The sequence below is a fragment of the Oncorhynchus keta genome, unplaced genomic scaffold (genome assembly GCF_023373465.1).
Source record: "Oncorhynchus keta strain PuntledgeMale-10-30-2019 unplaced genomic scaffold, Oket_V2 Un_contig_7646_pilon_pilon, whole genome shotgun sequence".
Taxonomy (NCBI): Eukaryota; Metazoa; Chordata; class Actinopteri; order Salmoniformes; family Salmonidae; genus Oncorhynchus; species Oncorhynchus keta.
Genome location: NW_026289591.1, coordinates 31,942 through 50,510, shown reverse-complemented (window position 1 = coordinate 50,510; position 18,569 = coordinate 31,942). Strand labels below are relative to the sequence as shown.

The following is an 18,569-nucleotide window of genomic DNA, read 5'->3' as shown; positions in this document are numbered from 1 at the left end:
AGTGTCATTACTTCCGGTTACTGTTATTCTACTTCCGCGACTGCGCAGTGCCAGTCAGCTGAAAGCTTTTGGTTACAACTACAGTGTCCAGCGTTTGATACACGGGATACATGGGAAATAATCACACACACACAAAAACTCGCATTCCAGGCCAAAAAAAACGAAGATATTTCCCGGTAAATCCGTTCTCGGATTCCCATCGCTTGCACAATGAGTGCTGGCACCCCAAAATCGCTGGCATCTTCGGGGCAAAAGCCCATTCAGGAGATCTGTCATCCGCTTGGAGCCGAGGAGACAGCGTCGGTCCTCACACCCAGTCCAGATGTCGGAAACACCATTACCAGCATCGGAGGGAAGGTACAAAAAATATATGGATATAGATTGCTAGAAAAGCTAAATAAATAGATAGTTCGGCCCGTATTCTGTACTTTCATGTGCTGATGTAGTTTTAGGATGATAGATTGTCTAGCCTAGGGCATTTCTATCTAAAAAGGACACATGAGCACCAACGAAGTTCGTAGGAGTATATCAAATGAAATCTAATTGTCTATATTTTTTTGATCAATTAAGGCATATATACATTTTTAACTATTTTCCATCCTAAAAATTAACAATAAGCAAAGGCTTTGGTCTCTTGTCAAACAGATGGAAAAGAGATCTTAGGCAACATCTACCAGAAAAAGTCTTAAAAGAGACTCAATAATGTTGACCTAAAGCCCCCTGCCAACTAATATCAACACATTTTGAGTTTTGGAGAAATTATTATATAATATATATAACCCTAAGTTTATGAAACATTGACTTGTGCCTTGTAATTTTGTTACCAAAAACCCACATATGTTTAAGATATTTTCTAATTTCTCTCCCTCGTGAGGACAATGAAAGTTATGTTCAGCTCATAGTGTCTCCTGTTATGTTCAGCTCATAGTGTCTCCTGTTACTGTCCTCTCTTCTACTGACTGTTATGTTCAGCTCATAGTGTCTCCTGTTATGTTCAGCTCATAGTGTCTCCTGTTATGTTCAGCTCATAGTGTCTCCTGTTATGTTCAGCTCATAGTGTCTCCTGTTATATTCAGCTCATAGTGTCTCCTGTTATATTCAGCTCATAGTGTCTCCTGTTATGTTCAGCTCATAGTGTCTCCTGTTATGTTCAGCTCATAGTGTCTCCTGTTATGTTCAGCTCATAGTGTCTCCTGTTATGTTCAGCTCATAGTGTCTCCTGTTATGTTCAGCTCATAGTGTCTCCTGTTATGTTCAGCTCATAGTGTCTCCTGTTATGTTCAGCTCATAGTGTCTCCTGTTATGTTCAGCTCATAGTGTCTCCTGTTATGTTCAGCTCATAGTGTCTCCTGTTATGTTCAGCTCATAGTGTCTCCTGTTATATTCAGCTCATAGTGTCTCCTGTTATGTTCAGCTCATAGTGTCTCCTGTTATGTTCAGCTCATAGTGTCTCCTGTTATGTTCAGCTCATAGTGTCTCCTGTTATGTTCAGCTCATAGTGTCTCCTGTTACTGTCCTCTCTTCTACTGACTGTTATGTTCAGCTCATAGTGTCTCCTGTTATGTTCAGCTCATAGTGTCTCCTGTTATGTTCAGCTCATAGTGTCTCCTGTTATGTTCAGCTCATAGTGTCTCCTGTTATGTTCAGCTCATAGTGTCTCCTGTTATGTTCAGCTCATAGTGTCTCCTGTTATGTTCAGCTCATAGTGTCTCCTGTTATGTTCAGCTCATAGTGTCTCCTGTTATATTCAGCTCATAGTGTCTCCTGTTATGTTCAGCTCATAGTGTCTCCTGTTATATTCAGCTCATAGTGTCTCCTGTTATGTTCAGCTCATAGTGTCTCCTGTTATGTTCAGCTCATAGTGTCTCCTGTTACTGTCCTCTCTTCTACTGACTGTTATGTTCAGCTCATAGTGTCTCCTGTTATGTTCAGCTCATAGTGTCTCCTGTTATGTTCAGCTCATAGTGTCTCCTGTTATATTCAGCTCATAGTGTCCTGTTATATTCAGCTCATAGTGTCTCCTGTTATATTCAGCTCATAGTGTCTCCTGTTATGTTCAGCTCATAGTGTCTCCTGTTATGTTCAGCTCATAGTGTCTCCTGTTATGTTCAGCTCATAGTGTCTCCTGTTATATTCAGCTCATAGTGTCTCCTGTTATGTTCAGCTCATAGTGTCTCCTGTTATGTTCAGCTCATAGTGTCTCCTGTTATGTTCAGCTCATAGTGTCTCCTGTTATGTTCAGCTCATAGTGTCTCCTGTTATGTTCAGCTCATAGTGTCTCCTGTTATGTTCAGCTCATAGTGTCTCCTGTTATGTTCAGCTCATAGTGTCTCCTGTTATGTTCAGCTCATAGTGTCTCCTGTTATGTTCAGCTCATAGTGTCTCCTGTTATATTCAGCTCATAGTGTCTCCTGTTATGTTCAGCTCAGTGTCTCCTGTTATGTTCAGCTCATAGTGTCTCCTGCTATGTTCAGCTCATAGTGTCTCCTGTTATATTCAGCTCATAGTGTCCTGTTATATTCAGCTCATAGTGTCTCCTGTTATGTTCAGCTCATAGTGTCTCCTGTTATGTTCAGCTCAGTGTCTCCTGTTATGTTCAGCTCATAGTGTCTCCTGTTATGTTCAGCTCATAGTGTCTCCTGTTATATTCAGCTCATAGTGTCTCCTGTTATGTTCAGCTCATAGTGTCTCCTGTTATGTTCAGCTCAGTGTCTCCTGTTATATTCAGCTCATAGTGTCTCCTGTTATGTTCAGCTCATAGTGTCTCCTGTTATGTTCAGCTCATAGTGTCTCCTGTTATGTTCAGCTCATAGTGTCTCCTGTTATATTCAGCTCATAGTGTCCTGTTATATTCAGCTCATAGTGTCTCCTGTTATGTTCAGCTCATAGTGTCTCCTGTTATGTTCAGCTCATAGTGTCTCCTGTTATGTTCAGCTCATAGTGTCTCCTGTTATGTTCAGCTCATAGTGTCTCCTGTTATGTTCAGCTCATAGTGTCCTGTTATATTCAGCTCATAGTGTCTCCTGTTATATTCAGCTCATAGTGTCTCCTGTTATGTTCAGCTCATAGTGTCTCCTGTTATGTTCAGCTCATAGTGTCTCCTGTTAGGTTCAGCTCATAGTGTCTCCTGTTATGTTCAGCTCATAGTGTCTCCTGTTACTGTCCTCTCTTCTACTGACTGTTATGTTCAGCTCATAGTGTCTCCTGTTATGTTCAGCTCATAGTGTCTCCTGTTATGTTCAGCTCATAGTGTCTCCTGTTATGTTCAGCTCATAGTGTCTCCTGTTACTGTCCTCTCTTCTACTGACTGTTATGTTCAGCTCATAGTGTCTCCTGTTATATTCAGCTCATAGTGTCTCCTGTTATGTTCAGCTCATAGTGTCTCCTGTTATGTTCAGCTCATAGTGTCTCCTGTTATGTTCAGCTCATAGTGTCTCCTGTTATGTTCAGCTCATAGTGTCTCCTGTTATATTCAGCTCATAGTGTCTCCTGTTATATTCAGCTCATAGTGTCTCCTGTTATGTTCAGCTCATAGTGTCTCCTGTTATGTTCAGCTCATAGTGTCTCCTGTTATGTTCAGCTCATAGTGTCTCCTGTTATGTTCAGCTCAGTGTCTCCTGTTATGTTCAGCTCATAGTGTCTCCTGTTATGTTCAGCTCATAGTGTCTCCTGTTATGTTCAGCTCATAGTGTCTCCTGTTATATTCAGCTCAGTGTCTCCTGTTATATTCAGCTCATAGTGTCTCCTGTTATGTTCAGCTCATAGTGTCTCCTGTTATGTTCAGCTCATAGTGTCTCCTGTTATGTTCAGCTCAGTGTCTCCTGTTATGTTCAGCTCATAGTGTCTCCTGTTATGTTCAGCTCATAGTGTCTCCTGTTATGTTCAGCTCATAGTGTCTCCTGTTATGTTCAGCTCATAGTGTCTCCTGTTATGTTCAGCTCATAGTGTCTCCTGTTATGTTCAGCTCATAGTGTCTCCTGTTATGTTCAGCTCATAGTGTCTCCTGTTATATTCAGCTCAGTGTCTCCTGTTATATTCAGCTCATAGTGTCTCCTGTTATGTTCAGCTCATAGTGTCTCCTGTTATGTTCAGCTCATAGTGTCTCCTGTTATGTTCAGCTCATAGTGTCTCCTGTTATGTTCAGCTCATAGTGTCTCCTGTTATATTCAGCTCATAGTGTCTCCTGTTATGTTCAGCTCATAGTGTCTCCTGTTATGTTCAGCTCATAGTGTCTCCTGTTATGTTCAGCTCATAGTGTCTCCTGTTATATTCAGCTCAGTGTCTCCTGTTATATTCAGCTCATAGTGTCTCCTGTTATGTTCAGCTCATAGTGTCTCCTGTTATGTTCAGCTCATAGTGTCTCCTGTTATGTTCAGCTCATAGTGTCTCCTGTTATGTTCAGCTCATAGTGTCTCCTGTTATATTCAGCTCATAGTGTCTCCTGTTATGTTCAGCTCATAGTGTCTCCTGTTATGTTCAGCTCATAGTGTCTCCTGTTACTGTCCTCTCTTCTACTGACTGTTATGTTCAGCTCATAGTGTCTCCTGTTATGTTCAGCTCATAGCGTCTCCTGTTATGTTCAGCTCATAGTGTCTCCTGTTACTGTCCTCTCTTCTACTGACTGTTATGTTCAGCTCATAGTGTCTCCTGTTATGTTCAGCTCATAGTGTCTCCTGTTATGTTCAGCTCATAGTGTCTCCTGTTATATTCAGCTCAGTGTCTCCTGTTATTTTCAGCTCATAGTGTCTCCTGTTATGTTCAGCTCATAGTGTCTCCTGTTATGTTCAGCTCATAGTGTCTCCTGTTATGTTCAGCTCATAGTGTCTCCTGTTATGTTCAGCTCATAGTGTCTCCTGTTATGTTCAGCTCACAGTGTCTCCTGTTATGTTCAGCTCATAGTGTCTCCTGTTATGTTCAGCTCATAGTGTCTCCTGTTATGTTCAGCTCATAGTGTCTCCTGTTATGTTCAGCTCATAGTGTCTCCTGTTATGTTCAGCTCATAGTGTCTCCTGTTGTGTTCAGCTCATAGTGTCTCCTGTTACTGTCCTCTCTTCTACTGACTGTTATGTTCAGCTCATAGTGTCTCCTGTTATGTTCAGCTCATAGTGTCTCCTGTTATGTTCAGCTCATAGTGTCTCCTGTTACTGTCCTCTCTTCTACTGACACTGTTATGTTCAGCTCATAGTGTCTCCTGTTATGTTCAGCTCATAGTGTCTCCTGTTATGTTCAGCTCATAGTGTCTCCTGTTATGTTCAGCTCAGTGTCTCCTGTTATGTTCAGCTCATAGTGTCTCCTGTTACTGTCCTCTCTTCTACTGACTGTTATGTTCAGCTCATAGTGTCTCCTGTTATGTTCAGCTCATAGTGTCTCCTGTTATGTTCAGCTCATAGTGTCTCCTGTTATGTTCAGCTCATAGTGTCTCCTGTTATATTCAGCTCATAGTGTCTCCTGTTATATTCAGCTCATAGTGTCTCCTGTTATGTTCAGCTCATAGTGTCTCCTGTTATGTTCAGCTCATAGTGTCTCCTGTTATGTTCAGCTCAGTGTCTCCTGTTATGTTCAGCTCATAGTGTCTCCTGTTATGTTCAGCTCATAGTGTCTCCTGTTATGTTCAGCTCATAGTGTCTCCTGTTATGTTCAGCTCAGTGTCTCCTGTTATGTTCAGCTCATAGTGTCTCCTGTTATGTTCAGCTCAGTGTCTCCTGTTATGTTCAGCTCATAGTGTCTCCTGTTATGTTCAGCTCAGTGTCTCCTGTTATGTTCAGCTCATAGTGTCTCCTGTTATATTCAGCTCATAGTGTCTCCTGTTATGTTCAGCTCATAGTGTCTCCTGTTATGTTCAGCTCATAGTGTCTCCTGTTATATTCAGCTCATAGTGTCTCCTGTTATGTTCAGCTCATAGTGTCTCCTGTTATGTTCAGCTCATAGTGTCTCCTGTTATATTCAGCTCATAGTGTCTCCTGTTATGTTCAGCTCATAGTGTCTCCTGTTATATTCAGCTCATAGTGTCTCCTGTTATGTTCAGCTCATAGTGTCTCCTGTTACTGTCCTCTCTTCTACTGACTGTTATATTCAGCTCATAGTGTCTCCTGTTATATTCAGCTCATAGTGTCTCCTGTTATGTTCAGCTCATAGTGTCTCCTGTTACTGTCCTCTCTTCTACTGACTGTTATGTTCAGCTCATAGTGTCTCCTGTTATGTTCAGCTCATAGTGTCTCCTGTTATGTTCAGCTCATAGTGTCTCCTGTTATGTTCAGCTCATAGTGTCTCCTGTTACTGTCCTCTCTTCTACTGACTGTTATGTTCAGCTCATAGTGTCTCCTGTTATGTTCAGCTCATAGTGTCTCCTGTTATGTTCAGCTCATAGTGTCTCCTGTTATGTTCAGCTCATAGTGTCTCCTGTTATGTTCAGCTCATAGTGTCTCCTGTTATATTCAGCTCATAGTGTCTCCTGTTATATTCAGCTCATAGTGTCTCCTGTTATGTTCAGCTCATAGTGTCTCCTGTTATATTCAGCTCATAGTGTCTCCTGTTATGTTCAGCTCATAGTGTCTCCTGTTATGTTCAGCTCATAGTGTCTCCTGTTATGTTCAGCTCATAGTGTCTCCTGTTATATTCAGCTCATAGTGTCTCCTGTTATATTCAGCTCATAGTGTCTCCTGTTATATTCAGCTCATAGTGTCTCCTGTTATATTCAGCTCATAGTGTCTCCTGTTATGTTCAGCTCATAGTGTCTCCTGTTATGTTCAGCTCATAGTGTCTCCTGTTATATTCAGCTCATAGTGTCTCCTGTTATGTTCAGCTCATAGTGTCTCCTGTTACTGTCCTCTCTTCTACTGACTGTTATGTTCAGCTCATAGTGTCTCCTGTTATGTTCAGCTCATAGTGTCTCCTGTTATGTTCAGCTCATAGTGTCTCCTGTTATGTTCAGCTCATAGTGTCTCCTGTTATGTTCAGCTCATAGTGTCTCCTGTTATGTTCAGCTCATAGTGTCTCCTGTTATGTTCAGCTCATAGTGTCTCCTGTTATGTTCAGCTCATAGTGTCTCCTGTTACTGTCCTCTCTTCTACTGACTGTTATGTTCAGCTCATAGTGTCTCCTGTTATGTTCAGCTCATAGTGTCTCCTGTTATGTTCAGCTCATAGTGTCTCCTGTTATGTTCAGCTCATAGTGTCTCCTGTTATGTTCAGCTCATAGTGTCTCCTGTTATGTTCAGCTCATAGTGTCTCCTGTTATGTTCAGCTCATAGTGTCTCCTGTTATGTTCAGCTCATAGTGTCTCCTGTTATATTCAGCTCAGTGTCTCCTGTTATATTCAGCTCATAGTGTCTCCTGTTATGTTCAGCTCATAGTGTCTCCTGTTATGTTCAGCTCATAGTGTCTCCTGTTATGTTCAGCTCATAGTGTCTCCTGTTATGTTCAGCTCATAGTGTCTCCTGTTATGTTCAGCTCATAGTGTCTCCTGTTATATTCAGCTCAGTGTCTCCTGTTATATTCAGCTCATAGTGTCTCCTGTTATGTTCAGCTCATAGTGTCTCCTGTTATGTTCAGCTCATAGTGTCTCCTGTTATGTTCAGCTCATAGTGTCTCCTGTTATGTTCAGCTCATAGTGTCTCCTGTTACTGTCCTCTCTTCTACTGACTGTTATGTTCAGCTCATAGTGTCTCCTGTTATTCAGCTCATAGTGTCTCCTGTTATATTCAGCTCATAGTGTCTCCTGTTATGTTCAGCTCATAGTGTCTCCTGTTACTGTCCTCTCTTCTACTGACTGTTATGTTCAGCTCATAGTGTCTCCTGTTATATTCAGCTCATAGTGTCTCCTGTTATATTCAGCTCATAGTGTCTCCTGTTATGTTCAGCTCATAGTGTCTCCTGTTATGTTCAGCTCATAGTGTCTCCTGTTATGTTCAGCTCATAGTGTCTCCTGTTATGTTCAGCTCAGTGTCTCCTGTTATGTTCAGCTCATAGTGTCTCCTGTTATGTTCAGCTCATAGTGTCTCCTGTTATGTTCAGCTCATAGTGTCTCCTGTTACTGTCCTCTCTTCTACTGACTGTTATGTTCAGCTCATAGTGTCTCCTGTTATGTTCAGCTCATAGTGTCTCCTATTATGTTCAGCTCATAGTGTCCTGTTATATTCAGCTCATAGTGTCTCCTGTTATGTTCAGCTCATAGTGTCTCCTGTTATGTTCAGCTCATAGTGTCTCCTGTTATGTTCAGCTCATAGTGTCTCCTGTTATGTTCAGCTCATAGTGTCTCCTGTTATATTCAGCTCATAGTGTCTCCTGTTATATTCAGCTCATAGTGTCTCCTGTTATATTCAGCTCATAGTGTCTCCTGTTATATTCAGCTCATAGTGTCTCCTGTTATGTTCAGCTCATAGTGTCTCCTGTTATGTTCAGCTCATAGTGTCTCCTGTTATGTTCAGCTCATAGTGTCTCCTGTTATGTTCAGCTCATAGTGTCTCCTGTTATGTTCAGCTCATAGTGTCTCCTGTTATATTCAGCTCAGTGTCTCCTGTTATATTCAGCTCATAGTGTCTCCTGTTATGTTCAGCTCATAGTGTCTCCTGTTATGTTCAGCTCATAGTTTCTCCTGTTATGTTCAGCTCATAGTGTCTCCTGTTACTGTCCTCTCTTCTACTGACTGTTATGTTCAGCTTATATCTATTTTCTTTCTGTTGTCTGGTGGTCAAAGCAAGACTGAAAACCCTCACTTTGTCGTTCTCTCTCAATTCAGTTCACTTTCAATTCAAAGGGATTTATTGGCATGAGAAACACATGTTAACATTGCCAAAGCAAGTGAAAATAGATAATAAACAAAAGTGAAAAAACAATCAAAATGAACTATAAACATCCCAAAACGTTTTAGAGGAATAGACATTTTAATTGTACAGTGTTGTAACGATGTGCAAATAGTTAAAGTACAAAAGGGGAAAATAAATCAACATAAATATGGGTTGTATTTACAATGGTGTTTGTTCTTCACTGGTTGACCCTTTCTTGTGGCAACAGGTCACACATCTTGCTGCTGTGATGCACACTGTGGAATTTCACCCAGTAGAGGTGAAGGGAGTTTATCAAAATTGGATTTGCTTTCGAATTCTTTGTGGATCTGTGTAATCTGAGGGAAATATGTCTCTCTAATATGGTCATACATTGGGCAGGAGGTTATGAAGTGCATCTCAGTTTCCACCTCATTTTGTGGGCAGTGAGCACATAGCCTGTCTTCTCTTGAGAGCCATGTCTGCCTACGGCGGCCTTTCTCAATAGCAAGGCTATGCTCACTGAGTCTGTACATAGTCAAAGCTTTCCTTAAGTTTGGGTCAGTCATAGTGGTCAAGTATTCTGCCACTGTGTTCTCTCTGTTCAGGGCCAAATAGCATTCTAGTTTGCTCTGTTTTTGTGTTAATTACTTAACACATTGGAAAGAATGATCTTTTTGTTTTCTCATGATTTGATTGGGTCTAATTGTGCTGCTGTCCTGGGGCTCTGTGGGGTCTGTTTGTGTTTGTGAACAGAGCCCCAGGACCAGCTTGCTTAGGGGACTCTTCTCCAGGTTCATCTCTCTGTAGGTGATGGCTTTGTTATGGAAGGTTTGGGGATTCGCTTCCTTTTAGGTGGTTGTCGAATTTCAAGGCTCTTTTCTGGACATTGTTAATTAGCTGGTATCTGCCTAATTCTGCTCTGCGTGCATTATTTGGTGTTTTATGTTGTACATTTTTATTTTTATTCTCCCACTTAAAAAGATGAGAGAGGCCGGTAATTTTCATCATAGGTACACTTCAACTATGACAGACAAAATGAGAAAAAAAAATCCAGAAAATCACATTGTAGGATTTTTTAAATGAATTTATTTGCAAATTATGGTGGAAAATAAGTATTTGTTCACCTAAAAACAAGCAAGATTTCTGGCTCTCACAACCTTCTTTAAGAGGCTCCTCTGTCCTCCACTCGTTACCTGTATTAATGGCACCTGTTTGAACTTGTTATCAGTATAAAAGACAGTACATGTCCAGGCCCGTCTGAAGTTTGCTAGAGAGCATTTGGATGATCCAGAAGAAGATTGGGAGAATGTCAGATGAAACCAAAATATAACTTTTTTGGTCAAACCTCAACTTGTTGTGTTTGGAGGACAAAGAATGCTGAGTTGCATCCAAAGACCACCATACCTACTGTGAAGCATGGGGGTGGAAAAATCATGCTTTGGGGCTGTTTTTCTGCAAAGGGACCAGGAGGACTGATCCGTGTAAAGGAAAGAATGAATGGGGCCATGTATCGTGAGATTGAGTGAAAACCTCCTTCCATCAGCAAGGGCATTGAAGATTGGCTGGGTCTTTCAGAATGACAATGATCCCAAACACACCGCCCGGGCAACGAAGGAGTGGCTTTGTAAGAAGTATTTCAAGGTCCTGGAGTGGCCTAGCCAGTCTCCAGATCTCAACCCCATAGGAAATCTTTGGAGGGAGTTGAAAGTCTGTGTTGCCCAGCAATAGCCCCAAAACATCACTGCTCTAGAGGAGATCTGCATGGAGGAATGGGCCAAAATACCAGCAACAGTGTGTGTGAACCTTGTGAAGACTTACAGAAAACGTTTGACCTCTGTCATTGCCAACAAAGGGTATATAACAAAGTATTGAGAAACTTCTGTTATTGACCAAATACTTATTTTCCACCATCATTTTCAAATAAATTCATTAAAAATCCTACAATTTGATTTTCTGGATTTCTTTTTCTTATTTTGTCTGTCAGAGTTGAAGTGTATCTATGGTGAAAATTACAGGCCTCACTAATTTTTTAAAGTGGGAGAACTTGCACAATTTGTGGCTGACTAAATACTTTTTTTGCCCCACTGTATACAGTACTGTGCAAAAGTTTTAGGCAGGTGTGGAAAAAATGCTGTAAAGTAAGAATGCTTTCAGAAAATAGACATGTTAATAGTTTATATTTATATATTAACTAAATGCAATGTGAGTGAGCAGAATAAACATCAAATCCATATTTGGTGTGACCACCCTTTTCAAAACAGCATCTATTCTTGTAGGTACACTTGCTTAAAGTCAGGGATTTTGTAGGCATGTGTAGTCAGGTGTATGATTAACCAATTATACCAAACAGGTGCAAAAGATCATAAATTCATTATGTACAGTTGAAACACAATCATTAACTTAAACAGAAACAGCTGTGTAGCAGGAATACAAGTGGGTTTTTAATTGATCAGGGACAGTACCAGTAAAACGTTTGGACACACCTACTCTTTCTAGGGGTTTTCTTAATTTTTTACTATTTTCTACATTGTAGAATAATATTGAAGATGTCAAAACTATGACATAACACATTTGGAATCATGTAGTAACCAAATAAGTGTTTAACCAATCAAAATAGATTTGAGATTCTTCAAAGTAGCCCCCCTTTGCCTTGATGACAGCTTTGCACATTCTTGGCATTCTCTCAACCGGCTTCATGAGGTGAACCATTTCAATTGACAGATGTATCTTGTTAAAAGTTCATTTGTGGAATTTCTTTCCTTCTTAATGCGTTTGAGACAATCAATCAGTATTGTATGGGTGGTATATAGAAGACAGCCATATTTGGTAAAAGACCAAGTCCATATTATGGCAAGAACAACTCAAACAAGCAAAGATAAACAACAGTCCATCATTACTATAAGACATGAAGGTCAGTCAATCTGGAAAATTTCCTCTGCAGCAGAGGTAACTCTGGGTCTTCCTTTCCTGTGGCGGTCCTCATGAAAGCCAGTTTCATCGTAGCACTTGATCGTTTATGCGACTGCACCTAAAGAAAATTCTTGACATTTTCCAGATTGACTGACCTTCATGTCTTAAAGTAATGATGGACTTTCGTTTCTCTTTGCTTATTTGAGCTGTTCTTGGTCTTTTACCAAATAGGGCTATCTTCTGTTTACCACCCCTACATTGTCACAACACAACTGATTGGTTCAAACACATTCAGGAATGAAATTCCACAACTTAACAAGCCACACCTGTTAATTGAAATGCATTCCAGGTGACTACCTCATGAAGCTGGTTGAGAGAATGCCAAGAATGTGCAAAGCTGTCATCAAGTCACAAGGGTGGCTACTTTGATGAATCTCAAATATATTTCGATTTGATTAACATTCATTTGGTTACTACATGATTCCATATGTGTTATTTCATAGTGTTGATGTCTTCACTATTATTCTACAATGTAGAAAATAGTACAAATAAAGAAGAAACAGCTTTGAATGAGGTGGTTTGTCCAAACTTTCTGTAAGTACAACTTTTGTGTGACTGACACCTTTAATGAGAGGTCTAATAATATTTAATAATGTCTGCCCTCCAAATTGATATTCATTATATAAATAGGCCCTTTTTAATTTGGTCTGGCTTGCCATTCCAAATTAAATAGATTTTTTGGGGGGAGGCTCATTCATTTTTTATACGTTCCCCCCCCCCCCAGCCTTATTCTAAAATGGATTCAATATTTTTCTCCCCTCATCAATCTACAGACAATACCCTGTAATGACAAAGCAAAAACATCTTGACAAATGTAAAAAAAAAAAACTAAAATCACGTTTACATAAGTATTCAGACCCTTTACTCAGTACTTTGTTGAAGCACCTTTGGCAGCGATTACAGCCTCTAGTCTTCTTGGGTTTGACGCTACAAGCTTGACACACCTGTATTTGGGGAGTTTCTCACATTCTTCTCTGTTTTGGTACAGCTACTGAAGAGCTCTCCTTTAGACCACACCCATTCAGCATGGGTCACACCCTCTTAAGCCTTAGACCACACCCATTCAGCATCGTGCACAACCTCTTAAGCATTAGACCACACCCATTCAGCATAGGTCACACCCTCTTAAGCCTTAGACCACACCCATTCAGCATGGGTCACACCCTCTTAAGCCTTAGACCACACCCATTCAGCATGGGTCACACCCTCTTAAGCCTTAGACCACACCCATCCAGCATGGGTCACACCCTCTTAAGCCTTAGACCACACCCATTCAGCATCGTGCACAACCTCTTAAGCATTAGACCACACCCATTCAGCATAGGTCACACCCTCTTAAGCCTTAGACCACACCCATTCAGCATGGGTCACACCCACCCACTCTTAAGCCTTAGACCACACCCATCTCTTTAAGGATTCACATGTGAGGCCATGTGCTAAACAGAGTGAGTACTGTAGTGTAGTAAACAGTGAGTACGGTAGTGTAGTAAACACAGTGAGTACGGTAGTGTAGTAAACACAGTGAGTACGGTAGTGTACTAAACAGAATGAGTACGGTAGTGTAGTAAACAGAGTGAGTACTGTAGTGTAGTAAACAGAGTGAGTACGGTAGTGTACTAAACAGAGTGAGTACGGTAGTGTACTAAACAGAGTGAGTACGGTAGTGTAGTAAACAGAGTGAGTACGGTAGTGTAGTAAACACAGTGAGTACGAGTGTAGTAAACACAGTGAGTAGTGTAGTAAACAGTGAGTACGGTAGTGTAGTAAACACAGTGAGTACAGTAGTGTAGTAAACACAGTGAGTACGGTAGTGTAGTAAACACAGTGAGTACGGTAGTGTACTCTAAAGTTTGTTTGTTAGTGAGCAGCTATACAGTTTTAGACATCAGCTAACATTCTATTGTCATAATAAACACACAAAAAGGATGGCTCAGCCTGTTCAAATAATGTCCATATAAACCTATCAAAATTAATTTAGTAAATGTTCATTTAGAAAACCAGGCAACTAAAAGCAACTTTTAAACAATGTTTTGAGCTCATTTCAGCTAGCATTATTAACAGGAAAATAAACTCACAATAATAATGTTCAAATAATGGCCATTCATACAAGACAACGGCAGCTTAATGGCTAGCTGGCGTAATTACAGAAATGGTTTAACTGACGGTTGTTAGTTAGCTAGCTAGTATGATGTTCAAATAATGGCCATATCAAGCAGGGCATTAGCTAGCTAGCTAGCTAGCTAGCTGATGATTTCAAATAATGGCCAACATAACTGGGCACAACTGTCTCGTTGGCCTAACCAGTTCAAATTATGGCCATATCATAACTAGGCAGCTTGTTAGAGCTAGCTAGGCCTTTAATCCTAATATGACTTTGGTTGTAGGTTCATTAGCTGGCTGCCAGTTCAAATAATGACCATATCATAACTGACAACGGCAGCTTGTTAGTTAGCTAGCTAATAGAGCTGGCTAGCCAGGAGGCCTATCATATCCTAATATGACTTTGTTAGCTGGCTAGCCTGTTCAAATAATGTTCTAACTGACAACGGCAGCTTGTTAGTTAGCTAGCTAGTTAAGTTAGCTGCATGTTGTTCTTCACTAGCCTGTTCAAAAATGGCACTATCTCATTGTTATACAATCTAAGTTTATTCATCACAGGACACAGAAGGTGTAAACAGTACAGTGAAACGGTTACTAATGTAGTGGATTGTTTTTGTTGTTGATATGTAAGCGTTTATGGCTAGCCTATAATGATATATAACTGACTCCCCGCTAGCTAAAAAAAGCCAGTTCAAATAATGCCCATATCATAACTAATTACAGGAAAATAAACTCACAAAAGATATTTACAAGTTAATGGCATAATTACAGAAAATGGTTTTAAACAGGGCATTAAAATTGGACAACTGTCTCGTTGGCCTAACGTTATATCCTAATAGAGTGTAGAGGAGGCCTTTATCCTAATATGACTTTGGTGCAGGTTCATGTTGTTCCTAACGTTATATCCTAATAGAGTGTAGAGGAGGCCTGTATCCTAATATGACTTTGGTGCAGGTTCATGTTGTTCCTAACGTTATATCCTAATAGAGTGTAGAGGAGGCCTGTATCCTAATATGACTTTGGTGCAGGTTCATGTTGTTCCTAACGTTATATCCTAATAGAGTGTAGAGGAGGCCTGTATCCTAATATGACTTTGGTGTAGGTTCATGTTGTTCTTCACTTTTCTGTCTCAGTAAAACACTATCTCATATACAATCTAAGTTTATTCATCACGGGACACAGAAGGTGTAAACAGTACAGTGAAACGGTTACTAATGTAGTGGATTGTTTTGTTTTGATATGTAACGTTTATATATAGATATATTCTCCCCCGTGTAAAAAAAAAAATAGCCTTTTAAATGACAAAAATATCAATCATAATATTTTAAACTATTAAAATGCTCAGAATGGAGGAAATTGTACTTTTTTTCCCTCTCGTCTTTGTAATAATCAGGAAGAATGAGTCTACTGCATGTATTGATCAGACATTTATTTGATCATTTACAATCGGCCAAAATATTGATCAACATGAACACATGAGAAATAATGGTGAGACATCATTTGACAGAAAACTGATTAGAGCCATAAGCCATAATATAGGCACCCTGCCGCCCATCAGGACCCCATTGATTTATACAATTTGTAACACTCATCTCCCGTCTGAATGCTAGACGAAAAATAATACTAAGTAACAAAAATCTGATATCATTTCACGTAAAAGTGAATTACTTAGGCTTTAGGAAATGTAACCAACTAAGAGAGGAGACGAGCTTCAGTCACCCACTAGTGAATTACTTAGGCTTTAGGAAATGTAAACAAATAAGAGAGGAGACGAGCTTCAGTCACCCACTAGTGTATTACTTTGTCTCAATTTGAAATATGCAAATTTGTTTTCTTCTTCTTCTTCAATTAAACTTTTAAATGTTAAATGTTAAATGTTTGTGTGCCTTAAATGCTCAATTGATGCAGATTTTAAATGAATGACTCTGACTTACAGTATCTTCCGGTCCGTCTTCACAGCACTTCCCTCGTTCTTTGCCTTGGGAAAGCAGATGTTTTTTGTATCACACCACTCCTGCTGCGGGGGGTTTGGCTGGGAAGCTGTGCAGACAGAGGAGATGTTGAACGTCTGTCATTATTGCTCGATGATAGTGGAGAGACAAGATTAGACGTAAAATAACCTCCACCCGACTCCATTTTGGAACGGCAAAATATGATTTCCAAATTACAAATTACACATCACAACTCCTTTATGTGGACAAGCCAGCTGTGTGTGCTGGCAGTTCTCAGACTCAACGTAGGGATGGAAGAACAGCAACCATACTGTGACTATCAGGAAAATTCGTACTATTATAGAAAATATACAGTTCACAAGTCAAAGCAGACACATTATCTAAAGTTAGCCCCCCTTTCCCTCCAAAAATGTTGGCTACCGTGTCCGACTCGTCAAACTATGATATCGTTACTTATATTATATTCAGCGTTTGCAAGAGCCACTGTCAATGAAAGTACAGCGTCCGTCTTCAGGATTAGCTTCCCTGGCAAGACCCATCCACATTTTCTCCCCAATTGGTAGATCAACTTCCCTCCAAAACGCGTGACCTGATCCTAATTTCCAGCCTGAAAATGAAAAGCGGCCACTGCTGTCGAATGTCTTCATTGTTCAGAAGAATGTGGTCCTTCTGTAGCTCAGTAACCCTAACCCTAACCCACTGTAGCTCAGTGGTCCTTCTGTAGCTCAGTTGTAGAGCATGGCGCTTGTAACGCCAGGGTAGTGGGTTCGATTCCCGGGACCACCCATACGTAGAATGTATGCACACATGACTGTAAGTCGCTTTGGATAAAAGCGTCAGCTAAATGGCATATATTATTATTATTATTATTATTATTATAGTGTAAAGTTAAGTCTACGCTGTGACGTCCAGTCACAACGCCAAACAGTGCATGCTGGGAAGTAGCTGCAGCACCTTCAGAAAGTATTCCGTAGCCCTGGACTTTTTCTACATTTTGTTATGTTGTTACAGCCTTATTATAAAATTAATACCAATAAATACTCATCAATTTACACAATAAATTAATAATAATAGTAATAGTAATTAATAAATTAGTAATGACAAAGGGTAAACAGTTTTTTTAGACATTTTTGCAAAATCTATCATTTTTTTTTTTTTTTTTTAAACAAATACATTATTTTGCTATGAGACTCAGAATTGAGCTTCCTGTTTCCATTGATCATAACTTGACCTGTGGAAAATTCAATTGATTGTACATGATTTGGAAAGGCACACGTCTGTCTATATAAGTGTCTCACAGTTGACAGATCAAAAAGACGTGACGTCGACGGAATTGTCCGTAGACAGGATTGTGTCGAGATCTGGGGGAGGGTACCAAAAAATGTCTGCAGCATTGAAGGTCCCCAAGAACACAGTGGCCTCCATCATTCTTAAATGGAAGACGTTTGGAACCACCAAGACTCGTCCTAGAGCTGACCGCCCGGCCAAACTGAGCAATCAGGGGAGAAGGGCCTTGGTCAAGGAGGTGACCAAAAACCCAATGTTCACTCTGACAGGGCTATAGAGTTCCTCTGTGGAGATGGGAGAACCTTCCAGAAGGACAACCATCTCTGCAGCACACCACCAATCAGAGTAGAGTGGCCACTCCTCAAAGGCACATGACAGCCCACTTGGAGTTTGCCAAAAGGCACCTAAAGACTCTCAGACCATGAGAAACTACATTCTCTAGTCTGATGAAACCAAGATTGAACTCTTTGGCCTGAATGCCAAGTGTCACTTCTGGAGGAAACCTGGCACCATCCCTACTATGAAATATGGTGTTGGCAGCATCATGCTGTGGGGATGTTTTTCAGCGGCAGGAACTGGGAGACTAGTCAGGATCGAGGGAAAGATGAATGGAGCAAAGTACAGAGAGATCCTTGATGAAAACCTGTTCCAGAGCACTCAGGACCTCAGACTGGGGTGAAGGTTCACCTTCCAACAGGAAGCACACAGCCAAGACAACGCAGGAGTGGCTTCGGGACAAGTCCCTGAATGTCCTTGAGTGGCCCAGCCAGAGCCCATACTTGAACCTGGTCGAACATCTCTGGAGAGACCTGAAATTAGCTGTGCAGCAACGCTCCCCATCTAACCTGACAGAGCTTGAGAGGATCTGCAGAGAAGAATGGGAGAAACTCCCCAAATACAGGTGTGCCAAGCTTGTAGTGTCATTACCCAAGAAGACTCAAGGCTGTAATCTCTGCCAAAAGGTGCTTCAACAAAGTACTGAGTAAAGGGTCTGAATACTTATGGAAATGTGATTTCTCCATTTTTTTATTTGCAAACATTTTTGCTTTGTCATTATGGGCTATTGTGATGTCATTATGGGCTATTGTGATGTCATTATGGGCTATTGTGATGTCATTATGGTTTATGGTTTATTGTGTGTAGATTGATGAGGGGAATTTTTTGGATGGGGGTCAGGGACCAGTAACTTTATGATCAAACTTTATCAATGTAGAAGCAACAGTAATTTTTCATAATCTGGTCACCCTACTTTGAAATGGTTTCATCCAAATATTATCAAAGTTGATGAAAAAATTGATTTGAACTTTTCTGAATCATCTGAATAATTTTTTAAAGCTTTTAAATCAATGGGTTTTCGTGGACATAAAGTACATTTTTAAAGTGGGAATCTGAGTCAAAGCGTCAATCCGTTTAGATTTGCCTCCTATAAAACCTAACTTGTCAACTTGGGGATTTGAACTTGCAACCTTCGGGTTAATAGTCCAACGCTCTAACCA

At 40.4% G+C, this 18,569-nt stretch overlaps 1 protein-coding gene across 1 annotated transcript in view; it reads left to right on the top strand.

Annotated features, from left to right (window-relative positions):
- The first annotated feature begins 71 nt into the window (after positions 1-71).
- The window catches only part of LOC118381341 (sorting nexin-30-like), a 48,940-nt gene continuing 30,442 nt past the window's right edge, over positions 72-18,569 (top strand). The window contains exon 1 of the mRNA XM_052511872.1: positions 72-357. Coding sequence (XP_052367832.1) covers positions 211-357 — 147 coding nt within the window. The 5' untranslated portion in view covers positions 72-210. The remainder of the gene's footprint in view (positions 358-18,569) is intronic.